This window comes from Arvicola amphibius, chromosome 11, assembly GCF_903992535.2.
Source record: "Arvicola amphibius chromosome 11, mArvAmp1.2, whole genome shotgun sequence".
NCBI classification, from domain to species: Eukaryota; Metazoa; Chordata; class Mammalia; order Rodentia; family Cricetidae; genus Arvicola; species Arvicola amphibius.
In genome coordinates this window covers 46,694,775-46,715,683 of record NC_052057.2, presented here as the reverse complement: position 1 = coordinate 46,715,683, position 20,909 = coordinate 46,694,775, and the positions used below count along the sequence as shown (strand labels likewise).

At 44.7% G+C, this 20,909-nt stretch overlaps 1 protein-coding gene across 9 annotated transcripts in view; it reads left to right on the top strand.

Annotated features, from left to right (window-relative positions):
- Pld1 (phospholipase D1) overlaps positions 1-20,909 on the top strand; it is a 209,617-nt gene that overhangs the window by 128,134 nt on the left and 60,574 nt on the right. For 7 of the 9 annotated variants that reach the window (XM_038347016.1, XM_038347015.1, XM_038347018.1 and 4 more), the window contains 6 exons: positions 2,486-2,686; positions 4,011-4,224; positions 5,007-5,120; positions 13,254-13,382; positions 14,739-14,857; positions 16,516-16,629. In XM_038347016.1, the coding sequence (XP_038202944.1) occupies positions 2,486-2,686; positions 4,011-4,224; positions 5,007-5,120; positions 13,254-13,382; positions 14,739-14,857; positions 16,516-16,629 (891 nt within the window). The remainder of the gene's footprint in view (positions 1-2,485; positions 2,687-4,010; positions 4,225-5,006; positions 5,121-13,253; positions 13,383-14,738; positions 14,858-16,515; positions 16,630-20,909) is intronic. The other 2 variants (XM_038347020.1, XM_038347019.1) reach the window with 1 other exon arrangement.

Sequence of the window (20,909 nt, the reverse complement as noted above, 5' to 3'; positions counted from 1 at the left end):
CGTGAATAGTTTGAAAGCTGATGAGCTGACAAATGGATAAACACTCTTTCTTGTTCAACCGCAGACATGAGTGAGCTACAAAGGTGATCCAACAGGGATCAGCTTCTAAAGCAGCCCACTAAAGGTGCAGGGGCTCACACCTGTGCTCTCAGTGCTTGGGAGATTGAAGCAGAAAGAGAATGGCCATCAACACAAGGCGAGTCTAGGCCATGTACTAAATTCTACGTTACCCAGAGCTACATAGTGAGATGCTCACAGAGAGACAGAGAGAGACAGATGGGGGTGGAGGGAGGGAGAGAGAGGAGAGAGAATATATAATGCATGTCATGTGAATGTAGGGGGTTTATTTGAAGTTAGGAAGATGGTCAGCAAAGGAAAGAGAATTAATAAGAACAAAGCATCATAGAACCTATCATTTTGTATGCTAACAAAAATTAAGCCAGGTAGTTATGGTGCCTGCCTTTAATTCCAGCATTTGGGAGGGAGAGGCAGGTGAGTCCCTGGGTTCAAAGCCAGCCTGATCTACAGAGTGAGTTCCAGAACAGTCAGAGCTACACAGAGAAACCCTATCTCAAAAAAAAATCCTAAATAGATAAATAAAATTTAAAAAAAATTAAAGAATAATTCAGGCTGGCATTGTGGCTTACCCCTTTAATCCCACCACTCAGGAGGCATAGGCAGGAGGATCTCAGTGTGTTTGAGGACGGCCTGGTCTATGTGCTGAGCTCCAGGCTAGCCAGGCCTGCATAATGAGCCCATGTTGGAAGAGGAGAAGACATAAGATGTATCCTTAGAGTCAAGTGAAAATAAAAGAACGTGTCAAAGCTCCCAGGAATTAGCAAAAGCAGTACAAAGGAAAGATGCTTATAGTCCTAAGTCCATCATTAGAAAAGAGATAAGGTCTCAAAGTGTGAGCTTAATTTACAACTTAAGGATCCAGACAAAAGAACAAAGCAAACCTAAAGGTAGCAGGTGAGGGACATCAAGATCAGACGTGTCAGTCACAGGCAGAATGGGTAAAAATCAGTGACCAAAAGTTAGTATTTTGGAGGATTGACCAGTTCAAGAAAGCTTTAGTCAGAAGCATAAAGAGAAAAAGGAAAGCCTCTGGTTTCTGAAGACAAGAAGAGAAGATGGAGCCACTCTGAAAGTCCACAGTGGGAGCAGGCTAGCCCAGGAAAAGGAGTGAAATCTGGATAGGCACAACTCGTCAGGGGACTGTGATCAACAGCTGAGAACTCTCAGGGAACAACATGGGGGCCTTGTGATTCTATTGCTGCATCCTGATGAGCTCTGCCCAGCATTTTTTCTTTTCTTCTTTTCTTCTCTTCTCTTTTCTTTCTCTTCTCTTCTCTTCTCTTCTCTTCTCTTCTCTTCTCTTCTCTTCTCTTCTCTTCTCTTCTTTTCTCTCTCTCTCTCTTTCTTTTTTCTTTCTTTCTTCTTTTTTTTTTCAAGACAGGGTTTCTCTGTAGCTTTGGAGTCTGTCCTGGCACTAGCTCTGTAGACCAGGTTGGCCTCAAACTCAGAGATCTGCCTGCCTTTGCCTCCCAAGTGCTGGGATTAAAGGCGTGTGCCACCACCGCCTGACTGAATTCCACCCAGCATTTAAAGCCCTAACAGCAGTCCTCAAGATTGGCTAGTTCATTGCCTTGGGAAAAACTGCACATTGAAATTGGAAATGTGGCAAATTTCATGTATTCTACCACAATAAGTAAAAGCATTAGTCAACATTTTTGGTGTCTTCTTAGTTACAAACGTAAACATAAGAGAGGTTAAACAAGGTTGTATAGGGGCTCATCCTGAAAGCCGTTCATCACAGCTCCATTTACCTTGGCATGAGGAGCTGTCCCAGTGTCTGTGTGCTTATATCATCAGAATGCAAATGTAATTTATTACACGTCTTTCCATAATGCATGGTGGTTAAGGATCTTACTTATTTACTTATTAATTTATTTATACCAAGGGTAACTATTGGGGGAGGGGTGGAAAGAGAACCTACAGCTTTAATGGTTGCCATTCAAGTCAAATGACTGCTTCCTCAAACCACCTCATCTGGCTAAGGACTTAAATTGTAAGAGGTCACATATAGGGGCCTGCACTTGAAATCTCAGGATTTAGGAAACTGAGAAAAGAGACTCTCAAGAGCGGTGAGGATAGTCCTTAACAAAAAGAGAAAGAAAGAAAGGAAGGAAAGAAGGAAGGAAGGGAGGGAGGGAGGGAGGGAGGGAGGGGGGGAGGGAGGGAAAAGGAAAGAAGAAAGAAAGAAAGAAAGAAAGAAAGAAAGAAAGAAAGAAGAGCAGATGGAAGTCTTTCTCTGCTAATACTTCGAATAAAATTTGAAGTTTGAGGGACTTTCTTCAGCATGTGTAGATCATATTTTGTATCTGAATTCTTTCAGAAGTGGTTTCAGGGGAGCAGACCTACTTTACTGAGATTTGAAGGGCTTTTATAATCCACATTCTCTGTGGATTTCTCCTGTCTGCAGGTGATGAGGCACCCAGACCACGTGTCCTCCAGTGTCTATCTGTGGGCTCATCATGAGAAGCTCGTCATTATCGACCAATCACTGGCTTTTGTGGGTGGGATTGACCTAGCCTATGGACGATGGGATGACAATGAACACAGACTCACCGACGTGGGCAGTGTGAAGCGGGTCACCTCAGGACTGTCCATGGGCTCTCTCACAGTGAGTACCTGTCACCCTTGAGGGGCAGCGTAAAATCGACAGGCTTGTCTAAACCCATATAAATGCCATGATTGACCCAGTGATTCGGAGGTGGCAACTGAGAGATACGATGGACATACCTACTTTCCTGTAATAGTCTATACAACCTGCCTAACGTGGAACCTGGCCTCTCTCAGCTTCTCTCCTATAGGAAGAGAGTGAGTTCTGTGTAGTTTATGTCATCTCAGTCGGTTCTCTAGTTAAATACGAGTAAGAAGCCCATCCCAGGTAGCTGCTGGAGCTGGGTTTCATTCACTTATGAGAGTGTGTGCCTGGCTATGGTGGGCATTTGTTTTTAGCATTTTCCTACTTCTGGACACAGAAGTCAGAAGATCAGTCTGGGGTCACTAGAGCGAACTGGAGCAGGAAGTTAACTAATAACTCCTCAAAGTACCTGCTAATCAGGAGCTGCTAAGATCCTTGCTTTATTTCAGCTCTACACGGCCCAAATACAATATGGATGAGGATTCAAAGATTTCAGGGGCTCCTCTCATTTCCCGATGGCTATACTGCTGGCTTTTTTGAGGGTTGAGAGTGAGCAATGCCCTGCCTGGATCCACATCATTACTGTAATCAAATATCTGAGGAGAAGCGGTGAGGGAGGTGGGGTTGTTTCGGCCTCAGCTTAAGGAGTGCAGTCCACTGTGCTGCTAAAGTTGTGGAGGCAGGAGCGGGGGGGTCCTGCTCATCCCATTCCATGGACAGTTAGGAGGCATGGAGATGACAAGTCATCAAACCTGAAGGCCCACCCCAGTGATTCACCTTCCCGGGCAGGGTTCCACCTCCTGAAGCCTTCCAAAACACTGCCACCAACAGGGGACTGAGTGTTCAAACAGCCTGCGGGGACATTTCACATTCAAACAACGGCAATGGGGAACACAGCTGATGGGAAAAGTCAGCTTGTTAGAGAAGTTGTATAGCGTGGCACTGAATTTAAATAGTCTAATTAGCGTGAAGTAAAGAGGTCAGTGAAATGAAATTTCAGGAATTTTAGATGGGCGTGGTGGCATGCACCGTTAGTCCCAGAATGTGGGAGGCAGGGGTAGGTGAATCTCTAAATTTGAGGTCAGCCTGATCTACATAGAAAGTTCCAGGACAGCTAAAGTGCTCACAGGAGTCCACCACCACCCTGTGGCTGACCTGAGACTCAATGGAGAGTCTGTTCTGGGACCATCACCATTTGTAAACCATCTCTCAGCTCTGCTTGAGTGAGAGCCCATTACAGTATACTGTGTGCATGGCCTTTTTATTTTTATTTTATTTTATTTTTAAATAACTTTCTCAGGCAGCAACAATAGAATCTATGGAATCCTTAAACCTCAAGAATAACCACAAAGCTCATAAAAACGAGCCCATCCTGAAGAGTGCCGATGATATAGATGGCAAGCTGAAAGGAATAGGGAAACCCCGGAAGTTCTCCAAATTTAGCCTCTACCGACAACTGCACCGTCGTCACCTGCACAACTCCGACAGCATCAGCAGCATCGACAGCGCCTCCAGTGAGTCTCGTCTCTGTTAGAACTTGTCTTGGCTGTGCTGTGACCCTTGTAACCAGTCCCTCGTCAACCCGTTTTTTAAAAATCTGTGGTGGCACTCCATGAATAATGCCTCTAGTTTTGCGGGCCATCCTGTGTGGTGCCATGGCTCCTTTGGCACTGTTTGTGTTTTGAGACAGGGTCTCATGTAGCCCAGGCTGGTCGCAGACTCACTATGCAGTAGAGTCTGGTCTTGGGCTCATGGCTGCCCCATGCTGGCATCACGGGCATGCACAACCATGCCTGTTTCACAAGGTTCTAGGATTAAACCAAGGGCTCTGTGTATGGAAGCAAGCACACTACCAATTGAGCTCCATGTTGGCCTCTTTTGCGTCATTTACAAAGCATATTTGTTTTCAATACAAAGTAATCATAACAGCCACTATTGATCTTTTGATGGCCACATATGACTAAAGCTTTGTAAAGCATGACAAGCTGCATAAACCTTTTGTAGAAGAAAGTTCTCTTTTCATGCAGAAATATATTATTTGTATTAGTAGAAATCAGATAGTCTATATCTTAAGAATTTACTATTCCTTGCAAATCTTGTTTAGAGTGTTGTCATTTTCGATCACACTAGATCTAATGACTGATCCTATAGAGTTGCTTGTTTTAAAAATAATTAAGCTTGCTTTTGAGTTTAGAAAATTTGATACATATATCAAATATAAATATATACAAATACATACATATATATGTAAATATGTTTCTTTGTAAAACAAAAAAGAACTCTCAACTTTCTCCAGGTTATTCTAGCCACTATAGAAGTCACCAGAATTTAATCCATGGGTTAAAGCCCCACTTGAAACTCTTTCGCCTTTCCTGTGAGTCTGAGCGGGGACTCACTAGGCACGGCACTGGTAAGTGACCTGCTAGTGTCAGAACCCCATGGTCGTTGGCTTTTGTCTCTTCCTCTGCTACATGAGCACAGTGAGTGTGTGTCTGCACTGGCTTTCTGCTCAGTCTTCGTGCCCCATATGTCAAGTAGAACTTGCTCCATGCAAGTGCAGGCTCTGCACTTCTGAGCACTTACATTCTAGTGGTAGCGTGCGTGTGCACACACAGCCAGCTCTGTGCAAGGTAGAAGGACTTCCTCTTGCTGACCTAGAGAAACGTTCTGAGTAGGGAGCTTGTCCAGTGCGTCTGACAGTAACTCGGGGGTGGAGAGGACAGTAACTCAGGGGTGGAGAGGATGGTAACTTGAGGGTGGCGAGGACAATAACTTGTGGGGGAGGGGACAGTAACTTGGGGTGCAGTTGAGGATAGTAACTTGGGGGCAGGTGTAGACAGTAACTTGGGGGTGGAGAGGACAGTAACTTGGGGTACAGGTGAGAACAGGAACTTGGGGGTAGGTGAGGACAGGAAGGTTTTGCAGGTGAGGGAAAGGAGCCCAGCAAAGGACCTGGCATGGGAAGACCAATGCCGTGACTGTTAAGGACAAGCCTTGTTCAGCCAAGGCACAGTGACTGGTGTTAGGAGGACTCATTCAAGGCACAGAGTCCCGGACAAAGTGGGGAAGACACAGCTTCATCTGTTGAAAAAAATTATGATGATTTTTGATAGGACTGTCGTGTTTTCCATGGATTGGTTAGAAAATGTTATCTGATACCTTTTCTGAGAAGAATCAGATACGCGAAGAATGAATTAATCAGGGGCTAAAATATGGGGGTAAGAATGAAGGTTTTGGCAACTGATCTGACCTAAGGATGAAGAGTCACTACGATAAGTCAGCAGTCGAGGGTTCAGATGGCTCCTTACTGCCCCATGCTTGTGATGCCTGGCAGGAACGTCTCAGATAAGGAAACTTGACTGGCATGGCACAGTATTACCGCCCAGTGTATTCCCAGTTCAGACCAGCCTTCCACTCAGTATCCACACGTATAACCCAGCGGAAGTGCAGACACTCTGTCTGCCTCGACCTTGGCTTGATCCCGAGGCTAAGATTCTGCTCTGCTAGGTTAGGACACTGGAACCCAAATGACATCAGGGATGAAGCTCCAGGGGACCTGACTAGTAAGACTGGAACTTGAAGAGCAGTTCCAGCGTTCTTTAGGAATCCTGCTTTTCAATTGTTTTTAATCATATGTGTTTATTTCATATGTGTATATGTGTATGGTAGGCCGTGGTGGCTGTGTGGAGGTCTGAGAACAACTTGTAGGAGTTGGTCTTCTCTTTCACAAGGGATTGAACTCAGGTCTCCAGGTTTGAGGGCAAGTACCTTTATCTCTGGAACCATCACATGGACCCAGACACATACATTAACTGTATGTAGTGTACCAAAGCACTGTGTAACCATTAATCCTGTAAATTAGACCAATATTGATACACAATAATGTAAAAATGGAAAACATTATATGGTAGAAGTCTTAGTTATTTAACATAAGTCTAGTTCTTGATTGGCATATGAGTTTAGGGATAGCTTTCATTTATGTCTGTTCCTGTGTGCGCCTCAATGTTCTGAGGTCTGGAAACTTTTGGGTAACCGAGGGGACCAAGACAGGGTACCTACAACTACAGATATTAAGAAGAATTTTTAATTAGGGTGGGCCTGGAAAGTGGCGTTCTGGTGTGTGTGTGTGTGTGTGTGTGTGTGTCTGTGTCTGTGTCTGTGTGTGTGTTTGCTGCTTTAGAGGTGAGGTTCAAAGTAAGATGGGAGATTCAGTGTGATTCACTGCTGAAGTGTGAAAGACTGCACATTGACCACTAGTGCGTGCACAATGGGAGCAAGTGGAAGTGAAAGACGTCTGGCACATTAGGCCAACCCCTGGTGGAGGGTGTGAGACCCACAGTGGTGACCTAGATCGCTGCTGGGAAGTGTACTTGCATGCATTCAGCCTCCTCCCGATGACTTGTTTATTTTAAGAGAAAGGGAGGAAGTAAACAACTCAAATTTTAGCCTCTGGGGATGATAAGGAAGTAGGCAGTTGGGTCATCCTTAATGAGACCGAGCAGCCATTAAAGTAGAAGCTCACATAGTTCTTTAAAGATTTATTTTTAGCTTTAATTATGTGTGTGTGTTTCTGGTGGATGCTGGAAGCCAAACCTGGGTCAACTGTGCTCCAAATCATTGAACCGTTTTTCCAGTCCCCTTGTATGAACATATATGCACTAAGCTCCTATGACATACTAAACACTGTTCTAACTACTGTGAGTTAAATTAATGTAGTGAGGATGGGGGTTACACACACAGACTGTTGCACACAGCACATCAGGCAGTGGTAATTATTCTAGTGGAGACCAATAGTGTGAAAGCAGAGGGATGAATTACTATTTTATATAACCTGAATAAAGAATGTTGCTCTTACAAGTTGAGTTTCCACTGGTGTTCAAAAAGGAGAGGAGGAAAATAAGAAACTATCTGGGGAGGTGTCTTAAGTAAGAACAATAACAAGTTCAAAGAACCCAAGGCAGGGGGACAATTGGGACGTTCTAGAAATATGGCTGTAGAGATGAAAATGTTAGAAAAGCAAGAAGGTGGGGGACCGGATGGACTCTAAGCAGCTCTGTAGGCTACTGTAAGAATTTCATCTCTGGGATATATGCTCTAGTGGCACAATTGACTAGTGCGTGGTACTTACAATATCAAGAATGTTGGGGAAGTCAATGATAGTGCTAAACAATGCACAGATAGTTACTTGGAAGGGGCTCCCAGGACACTTTGCCTTGCAGAGGCCAAAATGCAGGGTACAGATGTAAGGGGTCCCTGCAGGTGTCCAGGCAGGAAAGGGAACTGCACATAGAGATAAGTGTGAAAACAAGGTGCAGACTGACTTTGTCAACATGGATCAGACTCTGGGGAGTCTAAAAAGAGACAGTTTCTGTTGGAGGAGAGAGCTGCTTGTTGGTTCCCTGCCGCCCAGCTAGCATAGACCCAAAATAATAACACAGAAAACGTATTAATTAAATCACTGCTTGGCCCATTAGCTTTAGCTTCTTATTGACTAACTCTTATGTTAATTTAACACATTTTTGTTAATCCATATATCGCCATGTGGCTGTGGCTTACCTGCTAATGTTTTGGCATGTCTGACTCTGGCAGTGGCTCCACAGCTTCTCTCTGACTATGCCCTTCTTTCTCCCAGCATTCAGCCTAGCTTTTCCTGCCTACCTAAGTTCTGCCTTTCTGTAGGTCCAAAGCACTTTCTTTATTCATTAATGGTAATCACAGCACACATCAGGTTTCTTCCCAATGTATTTAAACCTAGTATAATTTGAAAAAAAAAATTCCTGGTGTCATACAATTTCTGGTGCACCAAGAAGCATAAATACATTGAAACTCAACTCAGCTTACATGTCACTTCTTCCCAGAAGATGGGTTTTAGAGATAGGCTATCCTATCTGTAGTAGCTTAAGGGTCTAAGGGTCTAGCCTGGTGTCAGTCACCCAGATAGTGTAGAAGTTGTTTGGGCTATTAGCCATGCCTGGTTCTGGCTGTGGGAGTTTAGGGAGCCTCTGGCTATAAGGATCCTGGTTGGAAGAGCTTGATATGGCCTGGCCCACAGATAATGTAGGTCACCTGGCTGTTTGTCACTCCCAGTTCTCAGCTTTCTGGGTGGAAGAGCAGGTTTTTCATCTTTCCCATTGGAAAGACAATCCTGTGTGCTTAACATTCTTGGTTTCTCTGGAGATCTGTGGGCACAAGGATTGTGGTTCTGTGTTCCCAACATAGGAGAGATCATGGCAGGGCTTAAACAGGAAGACTATACTAAATGTTATTCCTCTTAATGAGGTCAGTAACCATGGTAAATTCTGTAGTATATATTTAATTCAAAAAGCACTCAGCCACCCTCAAGTATTTTTTTATCTTTTCAGAATTATGTTCTATTGCTTTACCTGACACTATTTTAAATACAGAGTTTGATTGCTCTCACATTTGGGGAGCATCTGCTGAGCTCTCCTTTGTAATGCTAAGATTAAGTAAGCAGGGTTTCCGCGTTATCACTGATCAGATGATACTAAGGGCAAAAAGGTATGGCTTCTCCAGACTTCTCTGCAATGTATAAGCCTCTTCATCTTCCCTCAAGAAGCTTAGGTCAGGCAGACGTGGGGCACATAGCTGTAGTCTCAGCCTTTGGGGGACAGAGGCAGAGGACTGTGACAAACTCGAGGCCAGCCTGGTTTAGCTTACATAGTGAGTTTAACGCCAGCTAGGGCTAGATGGGTCTTGTCTGAAAACAAAGCAAGATACAACAAAGCAAAAAAACTAAAGCAAACCAGCTTATTGTCTGCTAGCTGATCGTGAAATTGTTTGAAATGTTTTATCAACTAGCACAATGGTCAGTACTATTGCTGCAGGGGAACCTTGATGGACCTAACCATGACAAAGTCACAAATCCTCACATACACTTGGAAATCTAGAAAGTTTGAAGAATGAACATTTTCAAAACCACGTTACTCATTCAGGACCTGGATTGTGACCACCCTTGGATATGAATATAAATTCAAATGATAGGATGTTGGCGGTGTAGCTCAGAGGTAGAGTGCCAGCCAGCCTAGCATGTGTGAGGCCCTAATGCTACAGAACACACCTTGGAAGGTAGAGACTAAGAAAGGAGAGAGCGTTGTTTTAGGATAATGTTCCTAGGGCACAGATTTGGAAATGAACAGCAGAAGCAATTATTTTCAGTTCTCAAACTTATGCAGTTGGACAAACTTACAGAGGTCTACAAGAAGCCCTGAGTCAGATAAGCTTCAGAAACTAGAAAATACCAGGGTTTAGAAAAGTGATATCATATCTATACCCTGTATTATGTGGCACTTCCACCAGGCTCCGGCAATACAGGGATGTAAGCAAAAACCACGTATATGCAGCATGACTGGGGACAACACAGTCAGGGATGTAAACAGACTCCATGTGTGTGCACATGAGTGGGAACAGTGCAGTCAGGGATGTAAACAAACTCCACATATATGCAGCATGAGTAGGGAAATGCAGGCAGGGATGTAAGCAGACTTCATGCATGTGCAGTATGAGTTGGGCAACGCGGTTGGGAAAACTTCCATGTCAGTTCAGGTTAGCTTACGATAGCAAGTGAACTGTGGACACACCATTGGGTTTCCAGGGTTAGGGAACTTGGGGGTTGTAATCAAGAATTAATTTATATAGACTGGGCCAATGGAGTCTATCTGGGTCAGTTGGGAACACATGGTGGAGGTCGGCTAAAGGGAAAGATTGATGAGTGATATTCTTGATGTAAAGGGATCTTATAAGGTTGTGCCAATGTGCTCAAGACTAAAAGAGATGGAAATTTCCAGAAGAATTATTAAGACGTCCTTACTTTTCCGGAAGTGGTAATAGGGAGGATGTGAGGAGGATAGCCGGGCAAAGTGGTAGAGATGCCCAGGTGCCTGAGAGGTTGGGACTGAGTCACCCTCAGAGGGATTGGTGCTGTAGGATGCTGTAGTTTTAGCGTTAGGTGTGACACAAAGAGGCAACTATGACAAGGCCTGGGGACTCCCGGCAGGAACAGGAAGATGTCCTTGCTGCAGACTTTGGCTACTGATACACAAGGGGGCAGAGACCTAGCACGAGGCATCCACGGATAAGAGATGCAGCTGCGAGGATGTCATTCGGGAGCCAGAGAAGGCGCTGCTTGTCTGCTCACATGTGCATGTGTGCCAGGCTGCCTCCGTGTGTTGGGAGGACTGCTGTCTCTTGGCATAGTTGAGCCTTGGCTAGAAACGAAAGCACGTTTGAATTGTGGGCATCTGAATCCAGTTACTCCCAGGGTTGTTTTCTGAGACTAGAAATACACTTTCATTTTGCTATACAAATGATAACCAACTATTATAATTATCTTATATCTCAACAAATGTATGGGTGTCCATGTTACAGTCTCAGCTTCATTTCTCCAATTGATGAAAAATCAATTATATGTATGTGTATATTTGCAATCACCACACACAACTAATATTATATCTCAAATTTCATTCCTACATGTTTGTGTTTCTTAATTTTTTATTACAGTGTGTGTGGGGGGTTGCACCCCTGCATATGTGGCACAACAGGCCTGTGGAGATTAGAGAACAATTTGGCCGAGTCAGTTCTTTCACCACGTGCATCCTGGGATTGATTGATCAGGGCTCCAGGCTAGGTCGCGAGTCCCTTTATATCTGCTGAGCCACCTCTCTGTTTCTGTGTATTGTAAATTTGGAATTGACTCTTCATCGTCTATATTCTCACTTTCCTTGTTCCTCTCTCAAGCCTGGCTTCCCAACAGTATCCATGCTTCTAGGAAGAGCCTCCAGGGCTGCACACAGCCCACATGAGCCTACGGGGCAGCACACAGCCTGCATGTGCTCTTTCCTTTCAGAGGTCTACAGCAGGAAAGCCAATGGCTGGGAGAAGATAATGAGGCATCTTTCAAACATTAGTTGCTTTTGTTGACATTGACAATTTAAACCGTTTTTTTCATACAGTGCATTTAATGATCTTTCTAAAGTTACTTATTAACTTTGAGATAGAATATTAGGTGTGTGGTTAGTGCATAAAATATTTGCTCTGCAAACACTGATTAATGACTTCCTAGATGCTGGGAGCTGCAGCGGGTGGTGAAGGGCTATGGTGCCCACTCTGAGTGTATAGGCTCCAGGAGGAGGGATATCCACTCAGCGGTTCATGCAATCGCATGGCCTGGTCAAAGGCCTAGGGAGGGTCTTTGTAGACAGGACAGCATCAGTGCTGGTGAGGCCACTGCTGGCACGGGTCTGCTCTGTCTCTCTTGAGGCCAGGATGATACGGCTCATAATGGAAGACTAAGAGATCAGGCAGCAGGGAGAGAAGAGTATTCTATTCAGAATGGGTAACATGCAGACTGCACAGAGGCAAGGCAGATCAGCCTGTCACAATACAGTGAAGGAGGAGGGAGGCATGCTGACACCTGGGGCTCAGCGAAGGGAAATGGGGAAGGAAACGACAGACGGCTGCCTGGGAAGCAGCTCCTACACACAATGATCCTTTAGCACTTGAACCACCTGTAGATGCTCCGGAGGGGTTTTTAAATGACTTTACGGTTTGGGTGCTATGGCAGCGGTAGTGTACGGTGGCCAGTAGACCTCTCATTGGCTACTTCAAGTGGTTCTATTATTATTCCTTTAGCAAGCGTTCTTGCGCCCCATGCCTGCCTGTCTAATGCCCCCTTTTGTGCAAGTACTGCATTTGTGATTTGAGTTCTGCTTCTCCCCTGCTTTGTTTGATGTCTCAGGGACACATCCCTGAAACGTTCGTGCTGTTTAACTTGGGTATCCGTTCTTAAGTAGAGTGATCCATTCGTCCCACGGTATCCATTCTTAAGTAGAATGATACATTCGTCTCTTTGTGGGAGGCTGCGCAACTGCTGCTTGAGTGCCTCAGTTGTCAGCTTTTGTCTGTTATGTTTTATGGATGATGTTTGTTAAAGACGGAAAGACCTTAGCCGTCATCCAGGACAAATCATCCTCTTTACATGGAAGGCTTTACGACCCCAAATGTAGAAGCTTGGTGCCATGTAGCTGTATAATTCTGGGGCTGGGACATGGACTGCCTATTAATATGAGACTCATGTTTTTTGAGATGAGAAAGGAAGCATCCACCATATTGGTAAGGGAAGAGGTGGCCTATAGGGCTCCTGCTGCTTCTGTCTAGTGGACCCCCCCTACTCACCTGGCTATAGTGTTCTCTTGGAGCCCCACCTAGGGAATTCTTTCCTTATAATATACTCTGTGATCTATTCTCTCTGACCTAGTAGGCTTTGAGAATAAGCTACTCAACTGTTAAGAATGTTAACTTCCATGTTAACAGATGACTCTTGTTTGGGCCTTCATTGCTAACTAAAGAGAATCTCGTGAGGGTTGGAATACTACCCCAGGCCACAGTCCCTGATCAAATGGACTTAGGCTGTCCTAGTGACAGGACTCAAGAAGAAAAGCAAGGGTGAAAGGAGTGTTAGGGTCAGGAGGTCCCTCTCCAGGGCCTGCCCAGCTCTGTCTCTGAGCCAATCTTGCAATGTTCCCAGACACTGGCTCCATCCGAAGCGTGCAGACAGGCGTGGGAGAGCTACATGGAGAGACCAGGTTTTGGCACGGGAAGGATTACTGCAACTTTGTCTTCAAGGACTGGGTTCAGCTGGACAAGCCTTTCGCTGGTGAGTATGGGGAGGAGGGCGGCTGCAGGTTCCATTCTGTTTTTCACTTTGGGGCATCTCAACAAGAATGTATGCACATGATCTAAGTGCCTTCTGTTTGTCTATTTAAAATTTTGTATTTACATTTATTAATTGTATGTCATGATTAATTTCATTATGACATTTTCATAATACATATATGCATGCATACAAACATATTATTTTGGTTCTACCCACCCCCCTCTATTACCCTCTCTTTGCCCTCCCATTGAACCCCCTTTTTTTCCCAATGAGAAACCCTTCTACTTTTGATGGTTCAGTGAGTTTAATTGTGTTGTTTACAAGAGCGTGGGTAAGGAATTACTTATAGAAGCTTAGGTGACTTACACCACTGAAGAGAATGCCATTCCCTCCCCTGGCCACCATTAACTACCTCCAGATCTTCAGTGAGGAGCCAGTGAAGGCTGTGCTGAATTCTGGAGGTCTGATTTGGTCATACCTGTGTGAGTGTTATCAGTGCAGCCACGAGAAGAAAACTTGACACTTAAAACTTCCCAGTCTCCCACAGCTGTGTTTGGGGGGTGGGAGACTGAACTTCTCCTGCAGAGGGTAGCCCTCGTTTGGTCCTTTTGTATTTATTCTCTGTCTTCCTTCTTTAGAAGGATGTGTCTTAGATAATGACTGTGCTTCTATGCCTAAGAGGTGCCCAGCATGGCGTTTGTGTATACAGATAGCCTATGGTTGTAGTGAGGAGTTGTGGGCAGGCCTGTTTTTCGTCCCGCCCGGCTCCTGCATGGCTAGCTTTACACCCGAAATAACAACACACAAACTGTATTCATTTAAACACTGCTTGGCCCATTAGCTTCAGCCTCTTACTGGCTAACTTTCTCATTTTGATTAACCCATATTTAGCAATGTGTGTAGCACCACGAGGGGTGGCTTACCAGGAAGATTCTAGCCTACATCCATCTTGGGTTGGAGCTTCATTGCATCTGTCTCAGAGAGGAGAGGAATGGCGATTGCCCGAGCCATCTACCTCACTTCCTTCTTCCTGTTCTGTCTACTCCACCCACCTATGTTCTGACCTATCAGGCCAAGCAGTTTCTTTATTAATTAACAAATTAAATTATCAGATAGATAGAAGACCCACCTACATCATACGGTTATTCCCACAGATCAAAGGGAAATCCCATCACACCTTGCCTTGTCTGCAGATTAGTACTAAGCATATATTAGACTCAGTGGAGTGGGTGGATGGTTGGATTTCTTGCAGATCTGTTTCCTTTGACCATGACTATGTTGTATCTTAGTTGAGGTCAGTATTTCTCTGGCACTGAACTTAGTGATGGGTCCTTCCTTGCCTGGCGCCCCGGGCAGATTTTATTGACAGGTACTCCACCCCCCGGATGCCTTGGCATGATATTGGTTCTGTGGTCCACGGGAAGGCAGCTCGTGATGTGGCTCGTCACTTCATCCAGCGCTGGAACTTCACCAAGGTACCAATGTTGTTGTGACTTGGCCATGTTGGTCCCTGGCCAAGGCAAAGCTCAGAGGGTTGGCAGGAAAAGGCTACTGTGGCCACTTCTGTGACATCATCTATTGGTAGGGTTATCATTGTCATAGCGCAGGGCTTCAGAGCACTACAAGAAAGGAAACTGTGTTTTGAAGTACTAGGACAGACAACTCTGAATGTGGAGGGATAGATGCAGCAATCACGGCCTGTGAATTTAAACGGAAGTGTTAAGTATTTGCAGAGACAAACCAGCATGCATGTGGACGACAACTATAGGGTCTGCGGGGCATGTTTAGATAGGGGCTCAGCTGTAAAGTCCTTTCTGATCCTGGCCTGGCCTGGCCACGTGCTGGCATAGGACTGTGGAACTGGCTTTGAACAGGGAATGCTGATGAGTTGGAGCCATTTCTTTTCTCTAGATAGAACTCACTTACAAGCTATAAGAACAAGACCCTAACTTTCAGAAATTCAGCAAAGCCAATGGTGCTGTTAAGGGCCCACTGTATCTACTTAAAATAATGAGGCTGTCTATCCTGATAACGTGGAAAAGGGGCCTAGTTGAGTACTTCCATGAATAACAGGGTATCAGTTTACTTATCATTCATATAAAAGCTGCAAATTTTTTATTTTAAATTCAAGTTTGGAGGGGATGCATGAGTAAGCAAAACAGTATTACTTTCTTCTTCTTCTTCTTCTTCTTCTTCTTCTTCTTCTTCTTCTTCTTCTTCTTCTCCTTCTCCTTCTCCTTCTCCTTCTCCCTCTTCTTCGTCTTCTTGTTTTTCAAGGCAAGAGTTTCTCTGTGTAGCCCTGACTGTCCTAGAACTAGCTCTGTAGATCAGGCTGGCCTTGAACTAACAGCGATTCTCCTGCCTCTGCCTCTCAAGTGCGAGGACTAAAGGCATGCACCACCACTGACCTGCGCAATATTATTTTTAATCTACTGTACTGTCAAAAATAAAAATATTGCCAATATTTACAGTTGTATTTTTTCTATACTCCCGTGCCCTGCTCCTGATAGGATAAACTCTCAATAGTATTTTTAGCTATAAAATCCCTTCCCAGAAAAATATTTCCACATCACTTCTAATGGTTCAGATACTGCTAGAATTAGTTAAAATGTCAATTCATAGTACTAGAAGCTTTGTTTTTGAGACAGACTTTGTATGTACCCCACCCTGGCCCAGACCTCACAGTGTTGCTCCGGCCTTAGCCTCCAGAGTTCTATTGGGTGTCATATGAACTCCCGAATTCCTGAGTAATATGAACCAAATCTGATTCTTCCTCCTACCTTACTGTGAAGTTGTTTAAAATGAAATCATGCCTAATTGCTGTCGTCAGACATTTACAGCCCAGTGAAACATTAGCTCACAGAATAAGAATTCAATTACGTATCGCTGTAACTGTAGATTACATCTAATTTTCTTTTTCAGTATCAAAAAATGTGTGCTTGCTGCATAGGGAAGAGAGAGAAACATGAACACAGAAAACAAAGACAGCTTCCAGCTTTTAATGTAGAAATTTTCATTTATAATTTTTTTGTTCCCAGGAACCTGCATTTCTTTTTTCACTTCAAAGCGAAGAATAATGGATTTCTTTTCTCATTTGAATTTTTTTTTTTTGAATTTGCCTTTTCTGTTTCAGATTATGAAGCCAAAATACCGCTCCCTTTCTTACCCTTTCCTGCTTCCCAAGTCTCAAACTACTGCGCATGAGCTGAGGTACCAGGTGCCTGGGACAGTCCCCGCCAAAGTGCAGGTGAGCAAAGGCTGCTGGGTAATGTCGTGATGCCGGGAATAATTGACCTTTGCTTCAGATTTTCCAATAAGCATTTTTCTGACGTGTGGCTAGGTGGATCTTTGAAAATTGAGTGTTGTATTTACTCTAAATGATTCAGTTTGCCATCTTTCTAAAGCCCATGTGTTGTGTCTAATAAATGCATGTCCTCAGGAAGGTTGCAGTACAGTCACAGCTATTCCCATGATTCCTTGGGAGCTGACCCTTGCCACTCTTACGCTGTATACCTGGGGCCGGTGCTGCTTCAGCACCAGGGACGAGGCTGAAACTTGGAGTCTGGGAAGGGAGCTCTCATTCAGCCAAATTTTAGTGCTTAATTAACCAAATACCTTTTAGAGGCCCTTTTAAAACAACAGGAAGTTGTTTAGTAGAGTTATAAAAATTTACAGCTTGCTTCCATTCCAATCACATCAAATTACAAACAAGAAAACTCATGACCTGGGACTGGGGTTTCTCCAGGGCCACCCACTACTGATAGGTTCAAGCTCTGGCAGTGGTACTCAGTTGACTCTCTTTATCAGTGGCCTTCAAATGTATTGAAGTTACACAAGGACAGAATGAGGATGGGCCACTTTTGGCGTTGCCTTCGTACCATCGAAAGCATTGTTTGAGCAGAAGCCCAATCTCCCACCTGCTGTTTGTGACCCTGTTGTGGACAGGGACCCTAGTGGACACGCTTTTACAAATGAAGTATCTAAGTCTGTTACTCCGCACTAAGTGCAAGCGTAGGCATGTGCCTACCAAAAGGAAAAATATAATACAACAGACAAAATAATACAATAAAAACAAGTCAGGGCCGAAGAGATAGCTCAGGTGGTAAAGCGCATGCCATGCAAGCAGGAGGCTCAGGGTGTGGGCCCCAGAACCCATGTAAAGAAGCGAGGCATGGGGATGTGTGCTCAATCTTAGCACTGGGGAAGTGGATCCTGGGCCTCGCTAACCAACCTCAGCCAACCTAGTGAGCCACAGGCCAGTGAGGGGATAAAAACCACTTTTTGCTGCCTCTGGAAACATAGTTTGCTGGGAAGAGAGAGCCATGAAATTGAAAAATTCTCTTGGCCACTCACCTGGATGCCCAAAGAGCTTGCTGACAAGGAGGGCCAGAGCTGGTTCTTGTGCCCAAGACAACCTGCTATACACCACTGCCCTTGGAGAGGGCAGTGTAGCCTGTGTAAGGCCTGAAGGTGAAGGTCAGTGATCTTCAAGTTGTCCATTTCCCGGTGACCTTCAACCATTTCCTGGGTGACCTTCAACTTGCCCTTAGGCCAAGAAGATTAATCAATGACAGCGTTTCCTAAACTGGCTTTCGCCTGTGAAATGCTGATAAGGATTTCACAAAAAAACCAGGCTTCTGAGGCTGCCTTACAGTGGACTGGCTGTGCCTTTGTTATGCTAATATGCAGGGAGTCACTGAAGGACTTTTATGTCACGTGATCATTTTCAAAGTTTACCAGACAGATGATTTCTTATTTTATTTCTTCTCATCTGTTTCTGTGTGAATACTTTGAAGCTTGAGGCATCCACATATGAAGAGCTTTCCAGTGAAGGCCAGGGCAGTGAAGGTCGCTGAAAGCACTGAGGTCATTATGGGGTAAGCTAGGGATGCAAGAAAGGGACAGAATACAGAGGAAAACGTAGACACTGAAAACTAGGCGCTAGTCAAGGAAGGAACAGAATGCAGACGTTAGCTAACTGTCGTTGGTGCTATCTTCAGAGAGGAATGTGTGTGTCATGCTGGATGGACGAGCGTGAGTTGAGGTCATCATGGACGAATGCACCCACAGCTCCACAGCAAGGCTGTTCTGTGTGACACAAAATGTATCTGAGAGTGGCCATGATAAAGAGGTGAAAAAGCCTAGGGGCCACTACTAGGAACACAGGACAAAGGTCAGCTAATCACAGTCAGTCAATGCATTAGAAAAAAAACATCAAGTCAGGAAAGCACAGTCAGGTGCAGTGGCCACAGAGCCTGAGGCCTGAGCGGATTGTCCGTCCGACCACCCTGGGCCTCTTCCTCACTGGAATCCGATCTTAGCTCCCTTCAGGCCCCAGAGAGACTCTTTCATTTAACATATTTAATAAACAAAGGATCGCTGTACTGTATTAATTACCCTTTATTGACTCCAATCTGATGTAGCTCAGAGTCCACATAAAACTCGAATGCCTACATACCCTGGCTTTTAAAGGAGTTATAACTATGTTGATTGCCTAAAGAGAAGCCACGGTTAGAATTTGCGACTATGGAATTAAACCCATTTGGTGGGTCTTGGAGAAAAACTATGTGAAAATGAATTGCAAGATGGCAGGTGCAGCTGGTCTTCTGTGCAGCTGTCAGACTGTGACTGCAACATGGCGGGTGCAGCTGGTCTGTGCAGCTGTCAGACAGTGGCTGGAACATGGCAGGTGCAGTTGGTCTTCTGTGCAGCTGTCAGACAGTGGCTGCAACATGGCAGATGCAGCTGGTCTTCTGGTGCAGCTGTCAGACAATGGCTGCAGCATGGCAGGTGCAGCTGGTCTTCTGTGCAGCTGTCAGACTGTGACTGCAACATGGCAGATGCAGCTGGTCTTCTGTGCAGCTGTCAGACAATGGCTGCAGCATGGCAGGTGCAGCTGGTTTTCTGGTACAGCTGTCAGACAGTGGCTGCAGCATTGCAGGTGCAGTTGGTCTTCTGGTGCAGCTGTCAGTGGCTACTGAAATTGCAAGGACACCGAAGTAGAAAATACATTATTCTTGAGCTCTGTAATTCTGAGATAATAGTTTCTTTTGTCCTTCTAATCCTCAAAACCTAATATATATTTTAATTATTTATTTTTATTTCATATGCATTGGTGTTTTGCCTGTATATATGTCTTTGTGAAGGTGTCAGATCTTGGAGTTACAGACAGCTGTTAGCTGCCATGTGGGTGCTGGAAATTGAATCTGAGTCCCCTAGAAGAGCAGTCAGTGTTCCCAACTGCTGAGCCATTTCTCCAGCCCTTAAAACTTAATATTGTTATAGTTAACTTTTCATCGTCTCAGTTGCTAAACCTAGGGTTACTTCCTGGCTACCTGAAGTTAAGGCCAGGAGAGGAGAAAATGGGTTGTTCCCTTTTAGGAGCCCACATTAGTGTCTGGGCCCTACCTTATGGTCAGGACAATTCACTGCTCCATCCTTTCTCAACCCTTGTCCCTCGAGCTAGGGCTACCTCCTTGCTAGTCGATGCTTAGTGTGCCTGAAGCCTTGGGTTCATTTGTCAGCATCCCATAAAATGCAGAATGTCAGCACAAACTATAATCCCAGAGACAGGAGAATAAGAAATGCAAGGTTATCCTTGGCTACATAGCAAGCTCAGGGCTAACCTTGGATATATAAGGCCCTGTCTCTAAAAAGATAAATATTTAATTTTGCAAGTTTTATGCCATTCTTCTTATAGGGTCCTGCCCTGATTTAGAATGCATAAGACCTAGAGAAATCTGGGATTTTACTGGTTTTTAGTCATATAGCTGTGGTTCTGAAAACTGGCTGCAGCAGGAAGATGGGAAAGCCTAGGATAGAAGACACCCATAGTGTCTCACCTTGCATCTCTTCTTCAGTCCTGACATGTTTTACTTCACCCTCCATCTCTGTTCACTGCTCTACACAGCACTCTCTCTCTAGATTGTTTTCCCAGAACCATGGCTGTTCAGGGCTTACAGGCTGAAAGCAGGGATCTAGGTCAGTCTTGATTTTTTTTTTTTTGTTTCCTTGTCTGTTTCCGTGAAACACTGGGGATTGAACTCAGGTCCTTGGACATAAGAGGCAAGACTTCTACCACTTTTCATTCCCAGAGAATCAAAAGGGACAAGGAGGTGGATGCTTGGCTTCCCTATTCACTATTTCCTTTTCACGAATTCATTGTCATGTTTTCCAAATTGTCTCTCTCTCATCTGCCATATAACAGTAACCAAATGGGCTATTTTACCATTGTTATGATTAAATAAAATGCCACAGGTCTCTGAGTGGTGGCAGTGGGCAGCAGGCATAAGATCATGGTGGGACGAAGGCAGCTGGTCCCAGGCAGGGAGCCACTTGGAATGTGAGAGACAGAGACCTATTAGGCACTCCATGCAGACAAAGTGGGTATTTATTTAGTGGGTTATGGAGGGGAAAGGGAAAGGAGAAAAGGGGAGAAGATCAAAGAGAAAGGAAGAAAGAAAGAAAGAGAAAGAGAGGGGGAGGGAGAAGTGAGGAGAAGGGAGAGAGGAAGAAACTGCCTCTTTG